At 35.7% G+C, this 14,606-nt stretch overlaps 1 protein-coding gene across 21 annotated transcripts in view; it reads left to right on the top strand.

Moving 5' to 3' along the window:
• Positions 1–14,606, top strand: part of Pak3 (p21 (RAC1) activated kinase 3) — a 250,624-nt gene that overhangs the window by 175,879 nt on the left and 60,139 nt on the right. For 8 of the 21 annotated variants that reach the window (XM_075958630.1, XM_075958640.1, XM_075958637.1 and 5 more), the window contains 3 exons: positions 5,205–5,305; positions 10,470–10,623; positions 11,531–11,568. In XM_075958630.1, coding sequence (XP_075814745.1) covers positions 5,205–5,305; positions 10,470–10,623; positions 11,531–11,568 — 293 coding nt within the window. Of the gene's footprint in view, positions 1–613; positions 672–5,204; positions 5,306–7,587; positions 7,651–9,237; positions 9,283–10,469; positions 10,624–11,530; positions 11,569–14,606 lie in introns of those variants that run through there. The other 13 variants (XM_075958626.1, XM_075958625.1, XM_075958619.1 and 10 more) reach the window with 3 other exon arrangements.

Below are 14,606 nucleotides of genomic sequence, written 5' to 3'. Positions count from 1 at the left end.
ACCAAGGAAATGTAGTTTCATGTTTCTTTAGTAATATTTGCCGTAAGGAGCCTGGGACGCAAAAAACCAGAAATGACTAATGACAAGTTATCTAAACTGGGGTTGCAATTGTGCTGAGGCAAAGCTGAGAGCATCTATATAGCATGTGGATACTGTAGATGTTGAAATAATAGAGGTGCATTGAAGAGATGACTCAAGGGACAGTGTGTTGAGGAGGACAAGTGACCTAATATATGTCTTTGACATCAAAGTGTCAGCTTCTAGTGACTGTGATCTAATCAGCCAGCAGGAAATGACTCTTAATAAATAAGTCTGAAAAGGAACGATCAGAAATATAGAAGTGGATTCTAGGAAGGAGCTATGTAGAGGACTTTCAAGAGCTCTTTGATCAACGATGTTGGTTCTTACCGAGAAGACAGTTGAGTGGTTTAAGGGCTGAAAAGTGGCACTTGGGAAAGAAAAAGATTAATGTGTCTTTGGGGACATATTGCAGTTGTTGGGGAAGTGAGAGATAAAGTATAAATTGATTTTTGTAGAAGTTTAACCCACATGAGGAAGTGGTGAGTGATTACATCAGTGAAATATGGATATGAAGAGGCTGAAGGATTTTTTTTTTGAATGGAGAGATCTCAACATGTCTTCTGAGCCTAAATGGAAGTTCCAACACAGAGGTAAATACTAAAAAGGAAGAAAAAAAGAATCTTCCAAGAATTATTAGTGTCCTAAGTAGGGTGTATGACTTTAATAATAAAAGAATTCACATTGCCATACAATCCCTCCAGCTAACAGTCCTCAACAGCTTTAGTATAGAATGGGAAGGATTTTAGGGTTGCATTATGACCGTCCGCACTTTGCCAGACAATTGTTAGAGGAATTCGTGGAGTGAGAGTTTCCAAGATTGTAGAGGAGGAGGCATTTACATGACACACCACAGAATGTAGGCCAGGGAGGTGTTAAAATTGCTTTAAAATAGAGCCAGAGAGGTTTTATTGACATTAGTGTAGAAATGACATTGGAGTTTGGTCTTAGGAATTAGAAGGTTAGTAGAATGGGTGGCTAGGCTTAGAGCATGAGGAAACAGGACTAAATACTTCAGAGAACAGGTCATTATGGATAAAGAAAGCATGTCGAGTACTTGGGGTACTCTACCCTAGCTACTCATTGTCTCTGGAGTTGGTCAAACCATCTGTCCAGGTATTAGCTATAGAAAGCCTGACAGTCAGTTCTAAGTAGACACCAGACATTGAATTTTTATATAATTTTCCATGATATTCAGGTGAAGCCTGATTGAGATTCATTTCTTTCAAAGATGATGTAGGGGGCAGATTGGAAAAAATGAAAGGGAGATAACACTGATGAGTTCTGAGGAAGGTCAAGAATTCCCCTAAGGCAAGGGCATGAAGAAGTTGCCCACTTACATCTTTGGTTTCAGAATTATGTCAGTGTAGCTATTAGAAAGGAAGTCTGGAAGCCTGAATAGGAAGGAGAAAGTGGCAATCACCTTGAAAGGAGAATAATTTGTAGGCAAGTGCAGAAGTACTGACCTCAAATAAACAATTTTGAATAAATTGCTTGGAATAAATTGGAATATGGTATAGCTTCCCATACTGGCAGGTAGAAAGGAATTGGGATAGAGAAGAATAAACAGCTCCCACTGGGATATCTGAGAAAGCACTCACCATCATCAAATAGTTAGCAATCTGCAAATCTAGGGTAGGGCTAATACATCTCACGTTTAATATAGGTCCCCCACATAACAGTGATTTACAGAGAAACTTGAGAACCTGCAATGAATGATGAGAGCATTTAATGAATAGGTTTAATGTAGAAGAAAGGTTTTTCGCTTAATGATAAAAGTTTTAGCTCTAGAGAGAATACAGAATATTAGGATCAGGTCTAAAAGGGATGATAGATTACTTGAAGGGGCTTTTGTTTCTGTATCTAGTGATAAAATCAAGATAGATTGTAAAATGTGAGATTTTGGATGATTTAACTAGCCCTAAGGTAACAAGGAAAATTTATTCACATTTAGAAAGTCCCAAACCAAATGGCATTTAAATTTGTGGTCCAGCCAGTAATCTATGAATTTGTTCTATTTTCTAAAAGAATATGAAAGCTGCATTTAGAAACTGATGCTTACTTGGTTTTATGTTCTCTGCAAATACCAACCTTGAGCTAATCAGGTTGAATGTAAATTAACAGCCAGGTTAGGATGAGTTTCAATACACACGACCAAGGTTCTAAAAATTTTTAGGGGGAATAAACTCATTGTAGAATTCCTAAGAAATGAAGGAAAATAAAAATCAGTTACATAAGCCCTAAATTGTTGATTATTTAGTCACTCACTAAATATTTGCTGAAGGTTAGAGCAAAAACTGTCTTTTTTTCTTGAAAATGCCACCAAAACATCAGTTATGTGGCTACTATAAGCACAGCTTCATGGATTTGCTGAGAATTAGCTTCAAATATCTAGTTCTGACTTTTGCCAGCTGTGTAAAGCTGAGTCTATAGTTTAAATGACACTTTCTTAAAGGATGGTTATTGAATATTCAGGCACAAGACAATTGCCAGAGAATGTAAGAGTTAAGATAAAGTTTGTTATCAAATGTTTTGAATTTTAGCTAAAGAGATAGATAGGTAAAAATATATAATAATTCAGTACTGATAAGTGCTAAGCTTAGAATAGATACTATGAGGTTTTGAGAAAATGTGAAGCAATGAACATTGAACTTTAGAGAGGGTGAATAGTATAAGGTTTGCCATGGTGGAGGAAACCCAAGAAAGAGTCTTCAAGAATAAGTTCTGGTAAAGTACTAATGCCCACATTTTATGAGGCTCTGAGTTTGATCACCACCACTGCAAATGAAAATAAAATAAAAAGAGTAGCAACCAAACAAGAATAATCCACACGGAACTGGAAGGCGAAGGTAAGAAATTCAATGTTCCAAGCCATAGTTTAGCATAAATCAAAGCTTGGAGGCAAGAGAAAACACATCTGTTTAGGAAGCATTAAATTAATGTGGATAGTGAGTTTCATGGCAACAATAGAAGCAAGCTGGAGAGGTAACAGTGACCAGGTCATGCATGCTATTAGATATCATGTTCAGGAGCATGCATTTTAACACATAAGTAGTGAGTGGAACATTTAATTGATATAAAAGGCAAGAATAGGACTCGACCACAGAACATAGAAATAAGTCAGAGGGGAAAACACTGGAGGCAATGGGCTAGGAGGGAAATACTGATACCTTGGAGAGGGATAGTGACTTCTGAAAATAAAAGGAGATATAGTCAAGACAATTTCAGAAGCCAGGTCAATAACATAGAATTAAAGTGAAAATTGAGGATGACTCCAAAATTGTTGGTTTTGATATCTGGGCCAATGTAAGATTACTTAGTAGTTACATGGGAACATTACGATTTAAATATATAGCTTCTTTCTATTTTAATTTTGTCTTTATATTTTTTCATGCAATATTTTGTGATTATTATTTCTCCTCCTCCTCCTTCTCCCACTTTCTTCCTACCCACCCCCAATCTAGAACCATCCATTTCTGTCATTTTAGAAAACAAAAAAGTTTATAAGGAATAACAATAAAATAAAATACGACGAATCTAAAACAAGCAAATCATAATAGGACAGAAACAACTAAGCAACTCAAAAAGGGCCAAAGAGAAAGCATAAATGTATAAAGCCCTTTTTAAGACTCAAATACATCATTCTATGAATGCCACGAAGCCCTTTTTAAGACTCAAATACATCATTCTATGAATGCCACGATGTTTCCCATTTCCTAATTTTTGTATATTTTAAAATAATTTCTTTCAATAATCTATTGGAGATAGATAGTATAAATCTTGTTTTTGTTCCATTTCTCCCCAAAGAGGAGTCTAAGGCCATGCTCCTCCTCTATTCTAGGTGGTTAGCAGTATTATTTCCCTGAGATGGGAAACCAGAGGAGAAGCAAGTTTGCGTTTCTCGTTTTTTTGCACTTGGCCTCAACAGAAGGCAAAAGATTGGCTATCAAGCAACCTTCTAGAGAGACACTGTTGAGCAAAGTCTATACAGAGATTTGCTTATGTGCAGTATTTATATCTAAGAGAGTATGCTGTAAATGTGTAGTTGGTAGAGAAGAGGGAAAAATTTATGTAATGGCAAAGAAGTGAAGGGTTGATATAAAGATGTGGGGGCATAAAATAAGAGGCTCTTCAACTAAATTGAGGGGGATTATGAACTTCTGAAAGTAATTGCAATATTGTGTGCATAGTTTTACTGCATTTTAATGGGTAGATGCTATAGATTTCTTCAGATTTGTCAAGTGGTACTTAACCTATAGATGCTATCAAAAGCTGGATTCTACAATATAAATGTAGCTATTTCAACAGTCTTCTGCATCCAATGAAAACAATTCCAAAGTCCTTCAGAGCCTTGATAAATTATGAATTATGTATTTATAATTTTATTTTGTTCTTTTCTTATAATAAAAGGCTTGTCCTTAAAGTGTGTAAAGTATTTGGTAATATAATAGCTTGATCCACCTCTGTCAGCCAGATTAGGAAATTGCCAGATGTAGGTTTGTGTCTGAGAGTAGAGTTAGCTTAGGAGAAAAAACTTTGTATGGAGAAAAATTGCAGGACAAAGACTGCACTATGAAACGTAAACCAACAAACACAATGACACTCAAACAGATAATAATTATTGTTTGAGGAAGAAATCCAGATGATATTGGCAAGGAAATGAAGAGACACATTGTTAGTCATATCCTGTAATGACAGACAATCAGAAATGAGGAAAAGCAAGAGCAAGACAAAGTTCACAGGAGTTACTTCAGTGGAATAAAAGTGAGGGGAAACTGTCCCATTTGACCCTCTGAACAAGTGAAGATGATAGCTGACGAAGTATAAATGGCCACTATGGTGTACAAGCCTGCAGAGGAACTTGGACTAACAACTGAGAGGTCTCAAGGCACTGTCCTGCAAGGATAATATCAATTACTGAAGTAAGCTTGCCATAAACAATGACATCTTAACCGAGGTTAAGATACACAGCATATATGTTCCTGAAAATTCTGAATCTTAAATTTAAATTTAAGATTCAAACCAGACAGCTGTCTCTCTATAATTGTTTTGATGAGCCTACTTATACAGCTTATGGAAGCCAAAACTATACGTCAAATAAATACATGTTAACATTTTGTCTTTAGCCAATAAGAAGAAAGAGAAAGAACGCCCAGAGATCTCTCTTCCTTCAGACTTTGAACATACGATTCATGTGGGGTTTGATGCAGTCACCGGGGAATTCACTGTAAGTAAGCTTCTTATTTTGTTTTGTAAGCCATTCAAAAAAACCTATTTCCGTTTTGAGAATAGGTTTCAAGTAAGAATTGCTGTATTCCAAAATGATAGATTGGAGATGGACTTTTCCTGAATAATCATACATAGAAATAGAAAGGAGAAGACAAGGTTGACAAAATTATTCTGCCCATCTTTAAAAAGTGTCTGATCACCTTATAATTCAACTTACTTCAAAACATTTATCTGACAAGGCACAGGAAACGTAGCTATTGTAAGGAGACCCTGCCTGAACCTGTTCTTTAATCATCTGAAGCTAATCAAATAATAATTTATTCAGCTTGGTCAGTGAAGGCAGTTCATCTGAATAATTCAGGGTTTATGGTGAGTCCTGAATTACACAGATCGGCTAACTACGCTAATCAAAAGTCTCTGTAAAATTTGCCTGTTCACCTGTTTGACTTTTAAGAACACAGATTACTTTTAAAATCATTAACATGTATATTTTGTAGGCATTAAAAACCACAAGCCCCATGTTTTAGGAAGAAATATTAATAATTGCATATCACATATGCATTAGTAGTTAGTTATATGGTTACATATGATTATATATATAAATCCTCTGTAATAATGGTCCACATGAATAATCTGGATGTTACATAAGCTTAGATCTATTCCCTTTTTGGATAATTGTAATACTCAAATAGAACAAACTCTCAGATATATTCCATGTTATTCCTCTAAAGAAATTATTTGGTACCTCTATATTAGATGGTGAGGAGAGAGAGGTTGCTATAAATATGACCCCATATATCAATTAATTTTTCTACACTCAATGAAATTATTTTATCTGTTCAATTCTGGAAGCAAGCAGTGCAAGAGTGAACTAGAAACAGAGTAAATGTCTTGGTCTCATTCATTCATATAGGCTAATTATTTCTATGTTCTCAGTAGCAGGGAGAAAAAAATGTTCAGAATTAATTAGACTGCTGAAATTGAGATAGATATGATTTAATGAATTTTATTATTTGAGTCAAAGACACTACTTAAATGCCATTTAGTTTGAGCCCAGCTTTTATTTCATTGTCTACGTTTCAAAACTACAAACCAACACTACTACCATCATCTTTCCCATTGAGTAAAAGGTTTTTTTAATTTTACAATCTGACCATTGTATGTTTTAAAACATCCAAAGAGATTTGAATTTTCTGATATCTAAAACAGGAAAAGCCCTCAAACTTCATAGTCTTGTCTAATAATTTATCTCTTTTATTTTAAGAGCTTAATTCTTTAGTCCCGCTATGCTTCTCTCTCGTTTTTTTTTTTTTAAAGTTGGTTGCTGTTATTCCATGTTTTCTTTTCTTATACTTTTTCTTTTTGGGTTCTGCTGTGAATGTTTTCTCATTTAGCATTCTGGTTCACTTCCACTGTTTTATTTCTTTCTGCCAATTTGACATCTTTTGCCACATTTTCCCCATCTTTAGTCCTTTCTTGAATCTTTCTGGGTTCTGAATGGAAATAAAGGTAGACTAAATCCCCTCCCCCATCTTGCTGACAGCAGCACCAGCCCTTTCCACTCTGGTCTGAACTAGAAGCCAGTGGACCACTCAGAGAGGAGTGAGGTGGAATATATGACAGACAGCCTTTCTGGTCCTGATGCAACCACACCAAATAACATTCTCTTATGAAATTCATCTGAAATGAACTCACTGTTTACAATCAATTCATAGAAATTCATTGACCTTGTAGACAGATGCAGAGCAAATTTGAAAGTTTGAAGTACCTTGTTTTTGTCTTGATGACCTTGCAGCTACTTGTACATTCATTTTTAAATGATCATAAATTCTATCTTCATTGTTATCTTAAACCTGTAATTTACAATTAATATTCTAGTATATTTAACTTTTAAACCACCAAAGGTAATACGCCTTTAAAACTTCTCTTGGTAGGATTTAGAATTGGGTCTTAATTACCATACATACCATTATGTCATAATCTGTTGGGGGAATTCATATTGTTAAATTTGATTATGGTGGTTGTGGAGGTTGAATTTTGAGCAATTTGATGTACTGTAGACCAGTTATTTTACAAGAGCCTGCTCTTTTAAATAATTGAACACTAGTTTGATATGTTGTTTGGTAATTGCCCTAATGGCTAATTGGCTCTTATAACCTTTATACATGGGCATATACTTGGACCCTAAAGCTAAAATTAGGATGGGAGGTGAGATTTGGGTTATTAAATTATTACAACTCCTTACCCATTATATTGCCATTTTTGTCCCAAATACTTCAGAACTCCCCTTTCCAGACCTCTAGACCTGTGACGGTCGCTTCAAGTCAATCAGAGGGAAAAATGGTATGAGTGATATAAATTATCATTTATTATGATAAGATAAATGCTTGGCCTGTTCTATCATGCTGCCATTTTCCTGGGCTACACTGGACACCCCCAGCTTTATGTATACCTACTTGTTATTGTATATGTATATATACAGGCATCGATACGTGCTCCTGCTTCTGATGCTCAGATTCTTAGGTCTTCATTAGCTGTCTAACTTTTTAGATTAGTTCCTCAATTTGGAGTAATGAGATGACTTTCTGATTATGTGCCATTGTGGCATGTGCTCAAATTATAGTAATCAGGTCTCATTGATAAACTGGTTTGTCTCATCTTAGAAAAGAGAAATTATGTCAGCAGTGTAGTCATGTGGTAAGTAGAGTTATCTGGAGGAAATTCTTCAACTGACAGCAGTTTTTTTTTCCCGCTGTCTAGTGATGATCACACCACTATTTATTACAAAAGTTTATAAGTGCCATGGGAATATATAATACCTAAAAATATTCTAATGATTATGGTAATGATCATGCCAGTGAAGTCTGCTTTAGTGGTTATGTGCAATGCATACCTGGATTTGTAACACTTAATAACTCCTTTGGCCATTACAGTATTAACCAAATGCTATTAATTGCACTTAGAATCAGAACTGGGATCATGCATGGGCTCCTGAGTTCCAATTTTTTGGCTTAAGGCTTTAGCATCAATCTGTGTGATGAATGCATGTAAAAGTGTTGTTTCACTGTGCTTGGTGTAACCATAAATGCCAGGAATCAAAAGCATATATCCCAAATCAAAGTAGTTGGGTCAAAGCATGTTTCTTTAGCATTTGAGATGTTGTAAAATAGAAAAATTTGTTAATTTATGTCTGATCTTATTTGTGGGAAGTGGGTTTTGTGAATTATATCATCAAATGGAAATTATTTATGCAAGATGTGAAATGAAATGTTTTCCCATTCCCCAATATAAGTGCGTATTAAACCTAAGCATAGTGTCTGGCTCTGTACGGATGGCTTTAGTCTAATTTTCTCGAAGCCACCCATGACTATTACCACAAAATACAGAATAATGCCAATTAAAGCCAAGCTCAATATTGTTATATAGCAATCCCTTGAATTTTAGCCACACAGATTTGTCCAATAGGAAATGGAAATTTAGCTAACCAGAATCGGGAACTGAAATTTGTAAATTTATCCCGTGGCCATTGGCTATCTGTGATGACCCAGTTATAAAAGCAACTTACAAATGAATATTGAAGTTTTTCATAATGCCATCCTTTGTCCCTCCAAATCTTTGTTGCTGCTTTTTAGTAATTTCCCCAATCATTTAATGGTAATTATTATTATTATTTATGGAGGAAGCATCTGGTCCAAAGTGGAATTATATATCCGAACTTTGGAACACCATTGTTTTCTCTATTCTCTTAAACCCATTGTCCAGTAGCCTGTCCTGTCCCTGGTTTAGTTAATACCCCCCTATTTCCATAACTTCCCCACTTTAAAAGGGAATCCCCCATTCAGACCCATTGGTTTCATCTCTTCCCACCTTCTAAGTTGTCCCACATTCTGTTTTAACTTTCTTTTCTTTCTTTATTTACGTCCATTACAGCCAGATCTCTATGGCTCACAGATGTGCCCAGGGAAGCTCCCAGAGGTGCGTCACAGGCCCAAAAGAAGCTTGCATCAAAGTGCTTCTTTGAGATGTCATAGCACTGCAGTAGCAGGTTCATGTGTGTGCAGTAGAGTCGTTGCTTGGCTTATCTCACTTTTTTGTTGTCATTCCCTAACTCTGGAGGCCCACGTCACACATTGTTTTGCCGAGACTTCATGGGACAAAGCCATTAAAAAAAATTGTGTCTGGATGCACTTCAGCAAAGGTGTACTGTCTCCAAGTTGTTCTTGGAGGTTGGATAATTATAAAAATGGGGACATCTGCAGGTTTAACATGCAGGCAATACTGAACCCTTGGTATAAAGTTAACCTCTGTAATTTTAAATAATTCTCCTTGGTTGGATTTCTTAATATTGCCCCCTCTGTGTTCTAAATGCTTCATATTATTTATTACAAATTCTTACAAGGCTTTGGTATGGTTTTACAGTCCCCAGCTTCTATGTGGCCAATAAATGAAGTAGGGAGGAAGAAAGAGGGGGAGGAGAGGAGGAAGGCGTGCCCTGGAGAAAGCTGCATGAAAAATACCCAAAGCAGCATAAACATTACTTGTTAGTGTTTCAGTGGTCATTGCTCCTCCATAATTCTACTTTTTCTCCTCCCAATTTGACCTTACTATAAAGCCCTAGAACCCCTAAATTATATTTTGTAAACAGAAAGTATAAACTGACCATGGGTAAGGCTTTCCTTTTATCTGAAAGGAAATTCTGGTTAAAACGTACCCCCAAAAGAGCTCCAGCCATTTAAAAAACCAAAATCAAAATTAAAACAAAAGAACCATTGATCTGCACTATACTATACTGTGCACAAATTTAGAGAAGTCTTGCTATGTCTGCCCTGAGTCGCCAGAAAAATAAAAAGCTAAGCTGTAAACATCATTTCATGGATGAGCAGAGTCAATATGGAGGTGATTTCCATGTGCTTTTGTTTTAATCACAGTCATATTCTCACCCACCCTTTTTAAGTTGAATCCTAGTTTTACCTCTGTGTTTTGGTTAAAGAAGAGAATGATTGCATTCTTAAGTTACTAACGTTAAATCTAGAATGTGACTTCAGTTTCCCAAGTGTAATCCTACAGGTAGCATGGGCTTCTTGGTGAAGAACTTTACTGGAACAGGAACGTGCTCCTGATGAATGTTCTGAGCAGCCATGTTTCCCTTTGGTTGTCTACAGGGAATTCCTGAGCAATGGGCACGATTACTCCAAACCTCCAACATAACAAAACTGGAACAGAAGAAGAACCCACAAGCCGTTCTTGATGTCCTCAAGTTCTATGACTCCAAAGAAACTGTCAACAACCAGAAATACATGAGCTTTACTTCAGGAGGTAAGGAAAATGCTAGGGATTCAAAGAGTGAAGAATAAATCTCCGTTCTAAGAGCCTCATCACGAGGCCAAAATATCTATAGAATATTGAGGATCAGCTTCAGTATTGTCTGCAGATGGCTTCGGTGTAAGTCAACCAGTAGATGGGGCGGGAATTCAAACTCATGTTAGAAGCTTTGTTTTAGTTAGATATTACAAATAAGGAAGTTGTTCATTGGAGCAGTGATGGTTAGCTTGCATCAGCAACCACAGATATTGCTCTTCACTAGTATGACACTAGTCAGTCCTTTAGGATTAGGCCTTGAAAGTGCTTGTGAAGTAAGAGTATATCGGTGAACAATGATCTCTAGTAATTTATTTTGTCCCTTAAATTAATTGATCTGTTCCATGGCAATACAGAATTACTTTTGTGCTTGTCAGATTATTCCCAACTGGGGGAAAAAAGAAACCATCTATGTTACTATTTATAAAGATTGAAACACCATTGTTAATACCAAATTGTGACTTCATGTGCTGGTATATCCATATCTATGTTAATTCCAAATTGTGATTTTATTCACTTTTATGTATATATTTTATTTTTCATTTAATATTTTATTTATAGGTTTTAATTTTTATTTATCACTTTAATTTTGGGGTAAAGTCATCTGTGTTGGTTCTGTACAGCAAATCATTTAGCATCAAAAGAAAGGAGTAAATACTATCTCAGTACTCCAGTTGAAGTGAAGCCTTCATTAAGATTTGTAAAGTGACTGTCTAAAAATATGATTAGGCCTAATATGAGCCATTTTAGAGAAGAAAATATGCCATTTGTCATAGATTTGATGCTGAAATCTTCTCATTGAAGATAAGCAGAGTGTAGGTACGATTTAGGAAACAAAGGTGATTTCTTTCTTCTGACTTTTCAGATAAAAGTGCCCATGGATATATAGCAGCACATCAGTCGGTAAGTGAAAAATTAAAAATACGTTCTCATGATCTTCATGAGGTAAGATCTAACCATATAATTGCTTGAATTTGGTTTTATATGTCCAACTATTAGACATACATTTTAAAAACAGTTTTTCAAAGCATAATTTAGAAACATATATATTTATTTTATCTCTTTTAACATTTATTTAATATAGATCTATACATATCTATTTTATCTATTAAAGGTACAGCAGGATTCAGTAATTTAATATACCGCTGTTATAATCACTTTTCATTCTAAAAACTGTAATATTTGTTACATCACAAGTTGCAGAGAACTCACAGATTTTGCAAAAATTATTGTATAGGAAAGTATTTGACTACATTGTGATATTTTTGGAAATACTATGCTATCACTGTACTTCCAGTTAAAACTTCAAAGGAAGCAATATTTTTATAATCAAAATATCCACTATTTACCACAATCTGTCTTCTAAGTTATATCCTAATACTGGCAGTCAAGTGTGTACACTTAGTAATAGTGACAGGATATTCATGTTAGGAGGGACCTTGCCAACCCCTTATTTACACGTTCCTCTTTAGAGAGGGCGTAAGGATGAGAGGTAACCGCCAGAACTGGTTCAGCAGTCCCTTAGGACGTCATCACAAATGGCTATGTTTATTCCTCCTTAGTGAGAATATTATTTCTGGTTTTTTTCTCAGGTTGAGGAAGAAATAGATAATGCTACTGAAATGGTATGGAAACTTACAGTCAAGGCCACTTGGGTTAGACATTAGAAAATCGAGGTTTATAATGCTTCTAGTACACCTGTAGAGTGCATTCTGTCATAATCAAGTCACACGATAGCCCCAACTCGTCACTAATCTGGCTTTTATACACATTTCATGCAAGTGAAATTATACAGTATATAAACTTTTAGAATTTGTTTTTTATTCACAATATTTCCATGTTTTTGTCTGTGCAAATAAGTTGCAACTTGTATTGATGCAGTATTCTGAAGTATGAATGCATCACTGTTTAATCACTAACTCACTTAAGGCTTTCCAGACGATGCCTAGTTCTTACTTATTGCAAATAAAGTTCCTATTAAAACTCATGTGTAGGGGATGACTAGATAGCTCAGCACTTAGGAGCATTGGCTGCTCTTCCAGAGGACCTGGGTTTGAGTCCCACCACCCACATGGTGACTCAGAACCATCTGGAATTCCAGTGCTACAAAACCTGACACCTTCTTCTGAATTCTGCAGGAACCAGGCACACACATAGGCCTTGACCTGCATGGCTTTGGGATTAACCTGAGTGGGGCAATGAGGGATGAAGAAATGAAAACCATGTTCAAAAAAACTGGGTCTGGTGGACTGTGTGCTCTAATAAAGATGCATCAATAGCCCAGAAACTCACTCTGTTTTATTACATACAGTTGAATGAGTAATAAAGTTTATTATATCCAGCTGAACAAGGTGACAGGTTAGGGGACTCTGTAGGGGACCAGTCTCAGGTTGCAGGCATCCACAGGAGGAAGCTATTGTTGATAACTTTCTGTACATGCGATCAACATCCATACTTGCTCCAGGAGAAAGCCTTGCCATTCTCATAGGTCTGAGGCATTGAGCATCTTAGCATGGACATGCTTACATCAACATTACACTTTCCTTCAGGACTTCATCCACTCTCCACACATAGTCCACAGAATTACATACAGGCAAAACACCCATAGACATAAAACATAAAATGAACAAATTCATGTATATTTGTCTGTATGTGAGCAATTTTTATTGTTTAATTTTTCTTGTTTCAAAAGAAAACAAACTATCATTTTTTCATTTTACATACTGATCCCAGTTCCCTCTCCCTCCCCTCCTTCCATTTCCTCCACCTATCCTCCCACCTCCCATCCATTCCTCACAGAGGGAAAGGCACATTGTGAACAAACATTTTTGTATATTTCATTTTGATAGTCTTAAAATAAAAATCATATCAATAGTAATTTCTCTTTAATGAACACTTAGAAAACATACTTGCAATGTGCGATGTGGGCTAGTACTATTTGTATATGCACTTAATCTTTCTTACCATTGTCCCAATTTTACAATACACAGATGAAGAATTTGAAGTTCAGAGACATGAACTTAATTGATTAGGGTGATAACACTATACTTATTCATATTAATATTTTTAAAAATTAAGGCATATTAGGGGAGATGATTTTCCTCAAAGTCACAGAGTTTTATAAAGGACTAAACAGAAAAATGTATCACCTAGACCTTGGAAATCCTGTAGTAACTGAAAGAACAGTCTTGTACTCTAGAGAGAAAATGATTATAGGCAAGGCCTCTCTTTCTGTGGTTTTCTATTTTGATGCTCTGATTGAATTATTTCCTGCCTTATTTCATTCCATAGAGGTGGAAGTAATCTAGCCATTTACTCAGTTGTAGATAGCCAGGCTTATTTTTCTTTTTTATAGAGAGTAAATGTTGGCCTGCTTGATGTCCCTTAGGCAGCCTGTGTGACAACAGTAGATAATTATTGGCAAGGGGCAAAGCTTTGAAATAGTATGACAATTTCTCAAAGATTAAAAATAAAAGTTCCATATAATGAAGCTATTCTTCTTCTATGTATATATTTAGAGTAGAAGGCAAGGCCTTGAAGAAACACTTTGTCTGTGTTCATAGCAGCTGTGTCTAAGATAGCAAAAAAGGGGGGAAGCCACACAAATATCCATAAGCAGATGAAGCAAAAAGTATGTATTAAAAATAGACATTCAATTGTTGTTCAACATTATGATGGAAGAAAAATTTGATACAATGTGGTAAATCTTGAGGACCTAAAAAATAAAACAATAACAAGAAGACAAATGTTGCATGATTCCAAAAACCATAGGAATTGCACAGAAGAGTTACATGTATATTTCCAGGATCTGGGGCCAAAGAGAATGTTGCATTGTTTCATGTGCACAAAGTCTTAATTTGGGGAAATGAAAAGGTGCTGGTTGAGTATACAATAATGTGACTCTTCTTAAATATACACCTTAAATTGCTTGAAACAGTAGT

This window comes from Microtus pennsylvanicus, chromosome X, assembly GCF_037038515.1.
Source record: "Microtus pennsylvanicus isolate mMicPen1 chromosome X, mMicPen1.hap1, whole genome shotgun sequence".
NCBI classification, from domain to species: Eukaryota; Metazoa; Chordata; class Mammalia; order Rodentia; family Cricetidae; genus Microtus; species Microtus pennsylvanicus.
The sequence above is the reverse complement of the archived record's forward strand: the minus strand, read 5'-3'. Positions and strand labels throughout refer to the sequence as shown.